Source organism: Haliotis cracherodii, unplaced genomic scaffold (assembly GCF_022045235.1).
Source record: "Haliotis cracherodii isolate W230 unplaced genomic scaffold, xgHalCrac1.p SCAF_13, whole genome shotgun sequence".
Classification (NCBI taxonomy): domain Eukaryota; kingdom Metazoa; phylum Mollusca; class Gastropoda; order Lepetellida; family Haliotidae; genus Haliotis; species Haliotis cracherodii.
This window is the reverse complement of record NW_027266268.1, coordinates 2651543-2668704: the sequence shown is the minus strand read 5'-3', so window position 1 is coordinate 2668704 and position 17162 is coordinate 2651543. Positions and strand designations below refer to the sequence as shown.

The window sequence follows — 17162 nt, the reverse complement described above, 5'->3', positions numbered from 1 at the left end:
GTCCCTGCCACGTCATGTCATTCAACCCATACTGCCCACCACTGTCCCTGTAACGTCATGTCATTCAACCCATACTGCCCACCTCTGTCCCTGCCACGTCATGTCACTCAACCCATACTACCCACCTCTGTCCCTGCCACATCCTGTCATTCAACCCATACTGCCCACCTCTGTCCCTGTCACGTCATGTCACTCAACCCATACTGCCCACCTCTGTCCCTGTCACGTCATGTCATTCAACCCATACTGCCCACCTCTGTCCCTGCCACATCCTGTCATTCAACCCACACTACCCACCACTGTCCCTGCCACGTCATGTCATTCAACCCATACTGCCCACCTCTGTCCCTGCCACGTCATGTCATTCAACCCACACTACCCACCACTGTCCCTGCCACGTCATGTCATTCAACCCATACTGCCCACCTCTGTCCCTGTCACGACCTGTCATTCAACCCACACTACCCACCACTGTCCCTGCCAAGTCCTGTCATTCAACCCATACTGCCCACCTCTGTCCCTGTCACGTCCTGTCATTCAACCCATACTGCCCACCTCTGTCCCTGTCACGTCATGTCACTCAACCCATACTACCCACCTCTGTCCCTGCCACGTCCTGTCATTCAACCCATACTGCCCACCACTGCCCACCTCTGTCCCTGCCACGTCATGTCATTCAACCCATACTGCCCACCACTGTCCCTGTAACGTCCTGTCACTCAACCCACCTCTGTCCCTGTCACGTCCTGTCACTCAACCCACACTACCCACCACTGTCCCTGCCACATCCTGTCATTCAACCCACACTACCCACCACTGTCCCTGCCACGTCATGTCATTCAACCCATACTGCCCACCTCTGTCCCTGCCACGTCATGTCATTCAACCCACACTACCCACCACTGTCCCTGCCACATCCTGTCATTCAACCCATACTGCCCACCACTGCCCACCACTGTCCCTGCCACGTCATGTCATTCAACCCATACTGCCCACCTCTGTCCCTGCCACATCCTGTCATTCAACCCACACTACCCACCCCTGTCCCTGCCACGTCATGTCATTCAACCCATACTGCCCACCTCTGTCCCTGCCACGTCATGTCATTCAACCCACACTACCCACCACTGTCCCTGCCACGTCATGTCATTCAACCCATACTGCCCACCTCTGTCCCTGTCACGACCTGTCATTCAACCCACACTACCCACCACTGTCCCTGCCAAGTCCTGTCATTCAACCCATACTGCCCACCTCTGTCCCTGTCACGTCCTGTCATTCAACCCACACTACCCACCTCTGTCCCTGTCACGTCATGTCATTCAACCCATACTGCCCACCACTGTCCCTGTCACGTCATGTCATTCAACCCATACTGCCCACCTCTGTCCCTGTCACGTCCTGTCATTCAACCCACACTACCCACCACAGTCCCTGTCACGTCATGTCATTCAACCCATACTGCCCACCTCTGTCCCTGTCACGTCATGTCATTCAACCCATACTGCCCACCTCTGTCCCTGTCACGTCATGTCATTCAACCCATACTGCCCACCTCTGTCCCTGTCACGTCATGTCATTCAACCCATACTGCCCACCTCTGTCCCTGTCACGTCATGTCATTCAACCCACACTACCCACCACTGTCCCTGTCACGTCATGTCATTCAACCCATACTGCCCACCTCTGTCCCTGCCACGTCATGTCATTCAACCCATACTGCCCACCACTGCCCACCTCTGTCCCTGTCACGTCCTGTCATTCAACCCATACTGCCCACCACTGCCTACCTCTGTCCCTGTCACGTCATGTCACTCAACCCATACTACCCACCTCTGTCCCTGCCAAGTCCTGTCATTCAACCCATACTGCCCACCTCTGTCCCTGTCACGTCCTGTCATTCAACCCACACTACCCACCTCTGTCCCTGTCACGTCATGTCATTCAACAAATACTGCCCACCTCTGTCCCTGTCACGTCATGTCATTCAACCCACACTGCCCACCACTGCCCACCTCTGTCCCTGTCACGTCCTGTCACTCAACCCATACTGCCCACCTCTGTCCCTGTCACGTCCTGTCATTCAACCCATACTGCCCACCACTGTCCCTGTCACGTCCTGTCATTCAACCCATACTGCCCACCTCTGTCCCTGTGACGTCCTGTCATTCAACCCATACTGCCCACCTCTGTCCCTGTCACGTCATGTCATTCAACCCACACTACCCACCACTGCCCCTGCCACGTCCTGTCATTCAACCCATACTGCCCACCTCTGTCCCTGTCACGTCCTGTCATTCAACCCACATCGCCCAACTCTGTCCCAGAAGGTCATCATCCCGTTTTACTGCCCATCACGTTTGACTCCTGTGCGATAATTCCATACTCTCTTATCTCGACAATAGACCATACTCTCTAATCTCTACAATAGTCCATACTCTCTAATCTCGACAATAGTCCATACTCTCTAATCTCTACAATAATCCATACTCTCTAATCTCTACAATAGTCCATACTCCCTACATTTTGTCAGATAGTCATACTATCTAACCTCTATCCGATAAACTTTCCTCTCTAGCCTCTGCCCGGCAGCCCATACCCTCTTCCATGGTACACACAAAAGTCTGAAAATCCCAACTTAACCCCAACTCACTATTTGCCAACAAGAAGGTTGTTTTCAACACAATCAACGCTGAACAACATAGTTGGCTTTGTTACAGGCGCAACGATAGAGATGAATACTTTACTTAAGAGTGAACGGATTAATCAGGTAGCAATTTAAATCAAAGAATCCTCATCATAATGCAAAATCAGCTGGATCCATATAACTGAATACCTTTTATAATGCAAGATCAGATAGATTCATGTAACTGAATCTCATTCATAATGCAAGATCAGCTGGATTCGTGTAACTGAATCTCATTTATAATGCAATATCACCTAAATGCATGTAACTGAATCTCATTTATAATGCAAGATCAGCTAGATTCATGTAACTGAATCTCATTCATAATGCAATATCACCTAAATGCATGTAACTGAATCTCATTCATAATGCAAGATCAGCTGGATTCGTGTAACTGAATCTCATTCATAATGCAATATCACCTAAATGCATGTAACTGAATCTCATTCATAATGCAAGATCAGCTGGATTCTTGTAACTGAATCCCATTTATAATGCAAGATCAGCTAGATTCGTGTAACTGAATCCCATTTATAATGCAAGATCAGCTAGATTCATGTAACTGACTCTCATTTGTAATGCAATATCACCTAAATGCATGTAACTGAATTTCATTTATAATGCAAGATCAGTTGGATTCATGTAACTGAATCTCATTCACAATGGAAGATCAGCTGGATTCATGTAACTGAATCTCATTCATAATGCAAGATCAGCTGGATTCATGTAACTGAATCTCATTCATTATGCAAGATCAGCTGGACTCATGTAACTGAATCTCATTCATAATGCAAGATCAGCAAGATTCATGTAACTGAATCTCATTCACAATGGAAGATCACCTAGATTCATGTAACTGAATCTCATTCACAATGGAAGATCACCTAGATTAATGTAACTGAATCTCATCCATAATGCAAAATCAGCTAGATTAATGTAATTTACACTAAACAGTTGAACCTCTGTCGTTATGCAAGCTAGATCAAACAGTTGAACCTCTGTCGATACGCAAGCTACACTAGACAGTTGAACCTCTTCGATACGCAAGCTACACCAGACAGTGGAAACTCTGTCATTATCCAAGTTACACTAGACAGTTGAGTCTCTGTCATTATGCAAGCTACACTAGAAAGTTGAACATCTGTCATCATGCAAGCTACAACAGACAGTTGAACCTCTATCGTTATGCAAGCTACACTAGACAGTGGAACCTCTGTCATTATGCAAGCTACACTAGACAGTTGAACCTTGACGTTATGCATGCTACACTAGACAGTTGAACCTCTGTCATTATCCAAGCTACACTAGAAAGTTGAACCTCTGTCATTATGCAAGCTACACTAGACAGTGGAACCGCTGTCAATATGCAAGCAACACTAGGCAGTTGAACCTCTATCATTATGCAAGCTACACCATGCAGTTGAACCTCTGTCATTATACAAGCTACAACAGACAGTTGAACATCTGTCATTATACAAGCTACACTAGGCAGTTGAACCTCTGTAGTTATGCAAACTAAACCATGCAGTTGAACCTCTGTCATTATGCAAGCTACACTAGACAGTTGAACCTCTGTCATTATCCAAGCTGCACTAGACAGTTGAACCTCTGTCATTTTGAAAGCTACACTAGACAGTTGAACCTCTGTCATTACCCAAGCTACACTAGACAGTTGAACCTCTGGCATTATGCAAGCTACACTAGACAGTTGAACATCTGCCATTATGCAAGCTACAAAAGACAGTTGAACATCTGTTATTATGCAAACTACACTAGACAGTTGAACCTCTGTCATTATGCAAGCGACACTAGAAAGTTGAACCTCTGTAGTTATGCAAGCTACACTAGGCAGTTGAACCTCTGTCATTATGCAAGCTACACCATGCAGTTGAACCTCTGTCATTATGCAAGCTACAACAGACAGTTGAACCTCTGTCATTATGCAAGCTGCACTAGACAGTTGAACCTCTGTCATTTTGAAAGCTACACTAGACAGTTGAACCTCTGGCATTATGCAAGCTACACTAGACAGTTGAACTTCTGTCATTATGCAAGCTGCAACAGGCAGTTGAACCTCTGTCGTTATGCCAGCTATACTAGACAGTTGAACCTCTGTAGTTATGCAAACTAAACCATGCAGTTGAACCTCTGTCATTAGCAAGCTACACTAGACAGTTGAACCTCTGTCATTATGCAAGCTACACCATGCAGTTGATCCTCTGTCATTATGCAAGCTACACTAGACAGTTGAACCTCTGTCATTATGCAAGCTACACTAGACAGTTGAACCTCTGTCATTATGCAAGCTACACTAGACAGTGGAACCTCGGTCATTATGCAAGCTACATTAGGCAGTTGAACCTCTGTCATTATGCAAGCTACACCAGACAGTTGAACCTCTGTCATTATGCAAGCCACACTAGACAGTTGAACCTCTGTCATTATGCAAGTTACACTAGGCAGTTGAACCTCTATCATTATGCAAGCTACACCAGACAGTTGAACCTCTGTCATTATGCAAGCTACAACAGACAGTTGACCCTCTGTCATTATGCAAGCTACATTAGGCAGTTGAACCTCTGTCATTATACAAGCTACACTAGACAGTTGAACCTCTGTCATTATGCAAGCTACACCATGCAGTTGAACCTCTGTCATTATGCATGCTACACCATGCAGTTGACCCTCTGTCATTATGCAAGCTACATTAGGCAGTTGAACATCTGTCATTATGCATGCTACACTAGACAGTTGAACCTCTGTCGTTATGCATGCTACTCTAGACAGTTGAGTCTCTGTCATTATGCAAGCTACAACAGACAGTTGAACCTGTCATTATGCAAGCTACAACAGACAGTTGAACCTCTGTCATTATGCAAGCTACACTAGACAGTTGAACCTGTCATTATAAAAGCTACAACAGACAGTTGAACCTCTGTCATTATACAAGCTACACTAGACAGTTGAACCTCTGTCATTATGCAAGCTACACCATGCAGTTGAACCTCTGTCATTATGCATGCTACACCATGCAGTTGACCCTCTGTCATTATGCAAGCTACATTAGGCAGTTGAACATCTGTCATTATGCATGCTACTCTAGACAGTTGAACCTCTGTCATTATGCAAGCTACACTAGACAGTTGAACCTGTCATTATGCAAGCTACAACAGACAGTTGAACCTCTGTCATTATGCAAGCTACACTAGACAGTTGAACCTCTGTCATTATAAAAGCTACAACAGACAGTTGAACCTCTGTCATTATACAAGCTGCACTAGACAGTTGAACCTCTGTCATTATAAAAGCTACAACAGACAGTTGAACCTCTGTCATTATACAAGCTGCACTAGACAGTTGAACCTCTGTCATTATAAAAGCTACACTAGGCAGTTGAACCTCTGTCATTATGCAAGCTACACTAGGCAGTTGAACCTCTGTCATTATGCAAGCTACACTAGACAGTTGAACCTCTGTCGTTATGCATGCTACTCTAGACAGTTGATCCTCTGTCGTTATGCAAGCTACAACAAACAGTTGAACCTCTGTCATTATGCAAGCTACAACAAACAGTTGAACCTCTGTCATTATGCAAGCTACACTAGGCAGTTGAACCTCTGTCATTATGCAAGCTACACTAGGCAGTTGAACCTCTGTCATTATGCAAGCTACAACAGACAGTTGAACCTCTGTCATTATACAAGCTGCACTAGACAGTTGAACCTCTGTCATTATAAAAGCTACACTAGGCAGTTGAACCTCTGTCATTATGCAAGCTACGCTAGGCAGTTGAACCTCTGTCATTATGCACGCTACGCTAGACAGTTGAACCTCTGTCATTATGCAAGCTACACTAGGCAGTTGAACCTCTGTCGTTATGCATGCTACTCTAGACAGTTGATCCTCTGTCATTATAAAAGCTACAACAGACAGTTGAACCTCTGTCATTATACAAGCTGCACTAGACAGTTGAACCTCTGTCATTATAAAAGCTACACTAGGCAGTTGAACCTCTGTCATTATGCAAGCTACACTAGGCAGTTGAACCTCTGTCATTATGCAAGCTACACTAGACAGTTGAACCTCTGTCGTTATGCATGCTACTCTAGACAGTTGATCCTCTGTCGTTATGCATGCTACTCTAGACAGTTGATCCTCTGTCGTTATGAAAGCTACAACAAACAGTTGAACCTCTGTCATTATGCAAGCTACAACAAACAGTTGAACCTCTGTCATTATGCAAGCTACACTAGGCAGTTGAACCTCTGTCATTATGCAAGCTACAACAGACAGTTGAACCTCTGTCGTCATGCAGCCTCCGCCAGACAGTTGAACCTCTGTCATTATACAAGCTGCACTAGACAGTTGAACCTCTGTCATTATAAAAGCTACACTAGGCAGTTGAACCTCTGTCATTATGCAAGCTACACTAGGCAGTTGAACCTCTGTCATTATGCACGCTACGCTAGACAGTTGAACCTCTGTCATTATGCAAGCTACACTAGGCAGTTGAACCTCTGTCGTTATGCATGCTACTCTAGACAGTTGATCCTCTGTCATTATGCAAGCTACAACAAACAGTTGAACCTCTGTCATTATGCAAGCGACAACAAACAGTTGAACCTCTGTCATTATGCAAGCTACACTAGGCAGTTGAACCTCTGTCATTATGCAAGCTACACTAGGCAGTTGAACCTCTGTCATTATGCAAGCTACAACAGACAGTTGAACCTCTGTCGTCATGCAGCCTCCGCCAGACAGTTGAACCTCTGTAGTTATGCAAGCTGGCTTGGACAGTATCAGAATCCATGTCAATATGCATGTGTTCGGAAATTCAACATAATTTACCATTAGAATATCCCATTGCAATTCGCAATCAGCAGTGTAAACTAGAAAGTGTGATCTATAAACGAAACACAAAATCAATGTTGATTGGCGGATTCGCCATGTTAAGACCTGGTAAAATGGTTGCCAAAGTAAGCGACATAGTGTCGTACAATTCAAAGAGATAAAATATGCAATCATGTTAATGACAGCATCCAAAATGTCGGTTTGCTGCACATGTGATGTCTATGATGCGCACCGACCTGATCTATGCATCGAGAGGCGAGCTACAGAACTGAACTGAATCACATTACAGCTGGATCACCAAAAACGACAGCAGAAATACCAGTCTCATCAACCTATCTTCACGGACGACATCTGTCGAGAAACATCGAGATACTACACTACCAGCAGCATCCATACACTTCACATAGCCTACACGTGCAGTCAGTTGCTGCTCGGGTACAGATGCTGGGTGGGGATATCAATGGACAGAAGCAGCAATTCTTGCAAAAAGGATAAAATATTAATGCCGAGTTTTGTCAGGGAGTATTGATTTTCTGCGCATGCTCATCGGCGGCAGCAGACTCCGAGTCTCCGGTCACAAAATACTGGAACATTACAGCAGAACCGGAGCAGCTTGGAAGCGCGGACAGATCTGCAGTCTCAACTCATTACGTGCCTAGGCCCGAACAACCTATCAATGTCAATATATTTAACACCATGCAGAGGAACTCGCCATGTTGGAAAAATTCAAATGAGAATATACGAATGTTGATTGCTAAGTTCTGAGCCTAGCATGGAAGCAATTGCGTAACATTAGCGATTGGTTTGTTCCCGACGTGACATGATGCAATGGAAGTATATCCCCAAAGAACTTGAGTCAATTCAGCAAATTGTTTTTAACGACAAATCAGTAACATAAGCAGGGGTCGGTGATCTTCGGATAACGGACAAACAAGTGCAGTGATCAAGTACGCTTAACGCCGTTTTTAACAATATTCCAGTTATATCGCGGCGTGTCAGCTTAATGTGGGAGGAAAACCCGAGGTGATGCAGGTCTCAGACGTTTACCACTTCGGGTACGGGTATGGTGCTGACAAACCTTGTAACATAATCGGGGCGAAGCGCGATTCGGTTCCACAATCATAGGTTTCTGGAGTGTCCAAGGAACGCAACTCTGCACTGCGAATCGCGGCGCCCTTGACGACTGGGTCACCCGTGCCCCTAGTCCTTGCAGAAAAAAGGGCTTAACACCAAATATCGATGACGATATGAGTCCAACCCAAGTGAGTGATGCCCCTTCCTATGCCATTGTAAAGATGTGGCATGCAGAGTTTAAGATTGGCATGGAGAACCCTGTTGACGACTCCGTCCTAGCATGCGTGTCACGTCAGCAACACCAGAAATGATTCAGAGAATCTACGAAATGTTGATGACCGACCGGGTATGACTGAGCGTCATATTCAAGTTCAGTAGGCATTTCCCAGAATAGAGCGCATCCCATTATCACATGAACTTTGTCATTGAAGATAACAAGTAGCCGATCGTGAGAATCGAAAGCTCCTGACATCTGACCAAAAACGTACCAAGCTCAACGTGTCTCGTGATAATCTACCTCTGTTTGAAGCTGATCAAGAAAGGTTCTTGCAACGACTGTCCAAACAGCTATCAAACATTTGACATCACCAAAGCCAAAGAAGGGAAAGACTGTCCCACAAGCTGAAGAGATGATAGCATCATTGTTCTGGTACGCCAATGGTGTCATCACGTTTTTCCAAAATGCCAGACACGTTTTTCCAAAATGCCTTGTGGCGTTGAGCGGCTTCTGCTCGTACCTATTCTCCTCATCTGGCTCAGTCAGACTTTCATCTGTTCCCAAAACGTAGAAAACTCCAGCCGGAATCCACTTCGACGATGACGTAATAGCAGCTGTGGTTAACGTTTTTGCCAAGAGAAGAACATCTACGAAACTGGGATGATAACATCCCCCACCATAGTTGGTAAAAATTTATCAGTGTGGTAGGGACTATCAGGAATAATAAATAATTGTAATGTCTTTAGGTCAAGCCCTTCTTTGAGAGGCTCATAACTTATCAAACACCCCTCCTCGTATGTACCAACAATTATTTCTCCACATACCCGACTAGCAAAGTTAATAGCCTTCGTTCAGATTTGATGAGATAATTTATTTTCCAAAACAGACGGTTCATCAGAATCCTCAGTTTATAATTCTAAACTATCGGGTGTGCACACTTCAAATTACTCTTTAACCAGGTCATGTAACACGGCGCCTATGCAAGTCCCAGCGAGTCAGCTCGCACCATTCAAGATAATACACTTTTTTATCCATTTGCTGTTGAACGGACACTTGAACAACATTGGTTCTGCCTATTCGTGAGTGTCAGATTGAACATGTGCTACACCAGTATAAATATTATCATCCCTCTGGAGCAGCTCGATGCTGTAATGTGTGATGCAGTAGATATATTACAGTCGTGCCCCGCTTATACGGACTTCAGATATCCGGAAACCTCGGTTCCCGGACGATTTTCATTCAATTTGTATTAGGTCCTTTCACAATTGTTTGGGGCAGCTAATCTAACACTCATAGAATGTCGTCCTTAGCTGTTGTAGCTAGGTTTTTATTTACGTAGTTGCATGCCAAAGGCAGCTCGTAAAATAGAGTGATCTCCCTTCGTTGTTTACAGTACACGCTCCGTCTCAGCGCATGATATCTTCTTTACTCTCCTGGTATAGAGAGCTTCGCTGTGAGAAGCTTCTTTACAGTTTTCGATTCACTTCCTCATTCGAGAGGGTTCGCGAGGTCTAAAAGCGAGACGAGGGCAACTGGACGCATTCTACGATCTGACTTGCATCCTGGGTACTGGCCCAGTGTATCGGAAAATCGGATTTCTAGGTCAACGTTAGCGTTTCAACTTGAGAACCAACATGCAACAATGCTCATATCAATGCCGGGTGAACCGCTAAGACATTTCATGGTGATGCATACATACATATATACATACAAATACTCTCTTTGCGTGTGTACACTAGTTCAAACGAATAGCCCTCGTCTACGAAGTCCATCTGTATTTATCTTGAAAACGATTATGTAAGAACAGAAATATTCATACAATGAAAGTCGAAAAAAACATGTAATCAATAAATATATGCAGTTTGCTCGCGTTTCCTCCAACTCCAAAGGGTAAACATTTATAGGTGACATTTCAAAGGTCAAACCTGGTGAACATCAACATGAATTAGTTGGGCAGTATGAAAATTCTATTTAGACACCTTGGAGTTCGAATAAACGGGAGCACACTGACAGAAGCAACAGATCCCAGATACTAACTGCCGGGCAATAACATGAGGCAATGGGACTACCTCCATGGTGATTGGTTACACATGGTATATTGGCACATGTAAAGTTGATATTGGTAATCCATTCCAGGGCTATGTGCAATACACCACATGACATCTGTGTTGTGTTTACCGTTACACTGAAATAAACATCTCCGGCTGGTAAACATACATAGCGACACATCAATCACTGAACAACAATTATACTCAACTGCCGTATACAAACTCAGTCCTCGGTTAGTATTCTATAACTTATTTGTACGTAAATATGAAGCTATGGATAACTACTTTTGTGTTACATTTGTGCGGCGTTTGGGAGCACATTATGTCGCCATTATCAGGCATCTGCATTGAAACGTCGCAAAAATGTAAATAAAGCCAAAGTTATACCATATCCATCTAGGTAATCAAACTTTGAATATACTGGCATATGCTCCTATCCTTTCATTTTGTGTTAAGGTAATGTAGATGGAAATCATTCTCGTTAACTACTGAAGGATTGGTAATTGTAAGCAGGTGATTATGAACTGTTACAAATATCTACATGCAATTCAAGATTAAATTACTGATACGATAATATTGATCACAGCAGCGGAAGAAAACGTCAAATCGTAGTGGTATCATTTGATCAGTGTGACAGAAAAGGAACGATAACTCACTCTGGATACGTCTTAAGCTCTTTCAGCTTCCCCTGTAGTAGTGCGCATGTGCGCAAATCTGAGGTATCCACAGCCCTACGCCTCGCCACCCTAGGGGCGGGCTCCTCCGAGAGTTGCTCCATGTGGCCGAATAGTGAGGGGTAGGGGGTGCTCCCAGACACGATGGAGGCACGCCGCCGTTGCGATACATGGCGGCTTCCCGTCGCCCCGATCATGTTGCGAGCCTTGTAACGTAGACGCCCGCTTGCTGAAAGAACAAAATCATTTTCGTTAGTTACGATCACACACAGACAAAACGAGAACATGATGTATGTTCTCATAGTTGGTAAATGGCACTTAACGTCTGTGACGTTAACGCTCACACGTCAGGGAGTCGTGGCGTATAGTTGTGGAAGTTGGTGATGTGTATGTGCGACACCACGTGGAAGAGCCGACCGAGCCAATACGCATATGTTCAAATCACGAAACATCCATCAATGAGGTAATTTATTTGAAAATAAAATATGAACTAAAAAACAGTTCTATCATCAGTCCAGGGTCAGTACAGTAGCGTATGCTTCACCATAGTGCGCAACTACATTGCTCCACACGGCACGTTGTAGACTTGCATTGTGACCTCTTCGTCACTCGGAAAGACATGTCCTTTACCACGTAGTTCTCGATACCCCAACTTTATGAGTTTATTTTTTAAAATACCAGGCGGAACTTCAAACTGCAAAAAGATTATACTTGGAGTCCCCACTCGACTCAGTGGCCCAAATAACGCCATTAGGGGGCACAGGTGGCACAGTCGTCTAAGGCGCCGCGATTCGCTGTATCGCTATGACTGTGGATTCGAATCCCAGTTCGCCCCAATTATGTTTCAAGGTTTGTCAGCACCATACCCGTGCTCGTGGGTTTCACCGAAGTGGTAAACGTCTGAGACCTGCATCACTTCGAGCTTCCTTCCCACATTAAGCTGACACGCCGCGATATAACTGGAATACTGTTAAAAGCGGCGTTTAACCCAACTCACTCACTGTAACGCCATTGAACATATGCGTTTGCGACATTCAACCATACCTTTCTTTAATGGGTTTAACCATTGTGTTTATTGTACGAGGGCATACACTCTATTAATGATTGAGCTAGGTCACTTATTCAGAGATTTTACATCAACGACCAATGCCCTGCTTCTCAACCTGATCCCGCTTGTTGCGAACACGGCTTTACAATATTCAAAGGGAAATAACTCCAATGTGAGAAAACACTTCTTTCATCTTCAAACTTCATACCAGGAAACTATTTTCGGGTTCGAATTTGTGTTTTGAACTCTCTGCTTTTGTTCCTCGTATTTAACTCACGCACATTAAAACATTGTAATACTAAGTTACACAGTAATGTCTGACACCACAGTACGGCTGATCTGACGCAGCCCGCCCGGACCTACATGATAAACAACAGTGCTTTGAATACTGAAGAACCCTCTCCTTGCATGGGATATTTACTTGTGTTCCCTACAGTAAAATGCCACAAAACATCTAAATACAACAGTGGTCCCGTGTGTGCGTGTGTCTGTGTGTGGCGGCTTGTACTATTCAGGATTAATGTCTGTTTTATAGAGCGAGCCGACTAAGATACCATGTTTCATTTAAACATGGACACCACACTACACAGTGTACTGACTCCGAGTCGGTCAGTTCTTGTTTTAACCCCTGAATGCCGGGCGCCAGACAGAGTACCATGTTTTAGCGTCTGTTGGTACGATGCGGTCAGGTGATCGGCGACAGAAGCTGTGTCCACTACACCACACAGACGCTCAGTCTTCCAATGGTGTCAGGAGATTATACCAAACAAAGACGATACAGTCATTTAACGACAACAGTTACTACCAGGATAACGTGTCAAGATTCATGAGGCCACAGCGCCACAGCGCCTCGGCGGGGTCATGTCATTTGTAACACTCGCTTATCAGGATCTAGTAAATACAGAGGTCCGCATAAAAGAGGTCAAGCCCAAACACAATCAGATTAAGCAAGTTATAATGGTACAGTGGAGTAATACAATGAGATTCTCGTGGAACCTCGTTCAGCGTAACTACCAAGACACGATTGAAAACAAACTGAAATGTGAATAATATGCGGCACAAACACATACAGGAAATCAAAAAAAGATTAGTGCATCAATCATCCGTTATGTTCTGTTAATACACTTTTAAAATGTCTCTGAGCCAAACCTATCGCCAACTGTAACTACTTACCCTGTATATAACTGCCCCTACAATATGTAGCCTGCCTTAGTCTCCCAGCATACTTGCGCCACCCACACACGGTGAGCAGAGCTTCGCTCAATTATTTAGCCACATATAATGCATAATTGACTATTTCAAAAGGGTCAAAACTGTTTTGCTGTAACGATATTTGACTGTCGTTATTTTTATTGATAAATGAACTTTTAGATTCATCTGCGAAATGTTTTACCGTTAGCAGTATACAGTAGTGATTCTACTCCAGAAGCGGTGAGGTGTTGTTGAGACAGACCACTCCAAGGAGGGTCTGTCACTGCACGCTACACATTATGGCATGGAATTTATTCTCTGACAATTACTAATTTAACCACCCCTACCCCCAAAAAACAAAAAGGGTTGGGTTCTAGTCCTACCCCCACTCCCTGACCCCCAACCCCAACCCCAACCCTAACCCCAACCCCACCCCAAGTACATCGGACACATACGCTCGACAATCTAAATTCTTTAACAGTTCAATAACCAACGTTTCCATAGAAACAAGACTTGTTATAAACAAAGAGTATACACATTTCCCATTGAGTGTTTCTGTATATCTCTGGCGGTTATACATGAGAAGGGTACAAACGCCGTGGTAAAGTGGTAGAGTGTCCGTCCGGAGAGCGGTGCGATCCCCAGCTGCGTTCGACCAAAAGACGTTAAAAGATGGGCTTTTGGTCAGTTCGGAGTCAATATACTGTGTCTGTGTGCACTATTCATGTTAAACTGCGGCATGGTATCTCAGTGGGCTGGCACTATGAAACTGGCATTAGTCCGGACTTGTACGCGCAGCAACCCACACACACGTGCACGTCGCTATCTAAGAGCATAATATTGAACGCGACATTTAAACCGCAATGCACTTCACCTCACCACATGAGAATGACGGCATGATCAGATTTCAAAGTTTATATGTTGTTTGTTTGTAATTTAACGCCGTCGTAAATAATCGAGTCTGGACCAGACAATCCAGTGATTGACATCATGAGCATCGATCTATGCAATTGGGATACGATGACATGCCAAGTCAGCGAACCATATATATATCACAGCGAGGAATGGTTGAACCAGTTGTTTCCTGTCATTAGTCTAAAAGCTCGAGGACATATGTGATCTTCTATCCCATAAACGGCTACACAGGCAATAAATCAAGAAAGAGACTGGTGTCGACAGACGATCCAATTTCAAGCAATTTGACGAAGCTTTTAGTGTTCATATGTATAATAACACCTGCGCAACAGCGATTAACATTTCAATTTATTGATTAATTATACGCTTGTAGATTACGTAACTATTTGTCAGTGTGTTTTAGAACCATGATTCTTTGTAAACGTACCTCACGAAGCGACTCTCCTGTCACGCATCCGCCTCTTTCGGACATATTAACCATTTTAACGAAGCTGCAAATAATTAGTAACTTAATTATACCACTTGACATTCCATCAGTCCAGTGTACGTTTATTCAGGCATCATTCGCACTTAATGACATTATTTGACTGCTTGTCGGTCATGAATCTACATACCTCTTTGTGTACGCCTATTTTTAGGTGTCGCTGAGAGGAAACGTTTCATGTGATAGACAGAGCGGGTTGTGATACAAGGGGAATAACTCTTTCTGCCATGACAGGCCAAGGTTCTTCTCAAAGCATTGAAACGACAGGTTCAAAACAGTTTTAACTTTTGGTGTCTGATATATATTTTTATCGTTTGTATATACGTGGAATGAACTACGTCCAATCTACCCAACCCAACGTGCTTGTTTCTTGAATCTAGTACCACTCCTGAATTAGTGCTCTGGCTGTAATGAACAACTGCATGTTATCAAATGAACCTCCTGTTGTCAGATTAAGAAGCGTGTGCAGACAGGGAAGGAGTTGGTGATAGAAGATACACTTGAGAGGAGACTATCGAAATAACTGACGTCACCTGGTCATTGTATAAGGTCATACCACCCCACGCAGGTTGGGTTATACGAATAATTATGATAAACAGGTTATATTGATAAACTGGTTATATTGATATCTGGGTTATAATGCTAAACGGTTGTGAAACTGGTCAGAATGTCATACTGTTATAAAATATTGCCAAACAGGTTGTTTTGGCAAAACGTCTAAACTAACAAGCATGTTATATATTTTTCAATTGGTTATGGTTCAAAACAGGATGTATATATATATTTTTCAATCTGTAATGTTTCAATACAGGAGATGTTGAGTTGAAACATGTTGTAACTAGTTATAAGGCCATTCATTCATGCATTCATTCATTCATTCATTCATTCATTCATTCATAATGTCCAACTACTTATGGTGTCTAATTGATTGTAACTCTTAACAAAAGTTATGATGTCAAACTGTATATAATGCCAAACAAGAAATACTGCCAATTATGATATCAAATTGATTATACCAAACAGGTTATACTGCCACGCTGGTTTTAAAGCCCATCTGGTCATACTGCCACGTTGGTTATAAAACCCAACTGGTCATACTGCCACGCTGGTTATAAAGCCCAACTGGTCATATTGCCACGCTGGTTATAAAACCTAACTGGTCATACTGCCACGCTGGACATAAAGCCCAACTAGTCATACTGCCACGCTGGTTATAAAGCCCAACTGGTCATACTGCCACGCTGGTTATAAAACCCAACTGGTCATACTGCCACGTTGGTTATAAAGCCCAACTTGTCATACTGCCACGCTGGTTCTAAAGCCTAACTGGTCATACTGCCACGCTGGTTTTAAAACCCAACTGGTCATACTGCCACGCCGGTTATAAAACCTAACAGGTCATACTGCCACGCTCATTTTAAAACCCAAATGGTCATATTGCCACGCTGGTTATAAAGCCCAACTGGTCATACAGCCACGCTTGTTATAAAGCTCAAGGACAAATATTTTCATGTAGGTCCTGGTGCTGGTAGAAATGTACCTGGTTATGTACACGCGACAGACCTTGGAGTTCATCGACTTTTTCTATAAAACCAGTTACCTTTAGCTCGACGCTTCCTTCTATACAACCTTTTTATAGAGATCATATTGGCGCTTGTGCAGCATTAAATACTGACATTCGGCTGTGCGAGACCAGCGTATATATAGAGAGCGACCTGTTCTGCTGCTTCTGAGGGTTAGTTGTGTATGTTATATAAGATGTGGTACATGACTGATCAATACGCCTCACAGAGTGGGATGACTTCCTACACATACTGGCGGCCATACAATAACTGAGAGTGACACCACGCTGATTTCCTCGCTTGCCTGTTCAGGCATGTAAATCACGTGCACTCGTCTCCACAAGCCAATGCACCTTTATGCCAAATGCCTGTTGTAATATGTTTTGTCCAGTGCCGCTAAAGGAGTTGTACT

General features: G+C 43.8%; 1 protein-coding gene across 33 annotated transcripts in view; it reads right to left on the bottom strand.

Annotated features, from left to right (window-relative positions):
* LOC139459502 (voltage-dependent calcium channel type A subunit alpha-1-like) overlaps window positions 1-17162 on the bottom strand; it is a 415048-nt gene that overhangs the window by 185477 nt on the left and 212409 nt on the right. For all 33 annotated transcript variants that reach the window (XM_071240977.1, XM_071240991.1, XM_071240992.1 and 30 more), the window contains one exon: window positions 11533-11779. In XM_071240977.1, the coding sequence (XP_071097078.1) occupies window positions 11533-11747 (215 nt within the window). In that variant the 5' untranslated portion in view covers window positions 11748-11779. The remainder of the gene's footprint in view (window positions 1-11532; window positions 11780-17162) is intronic.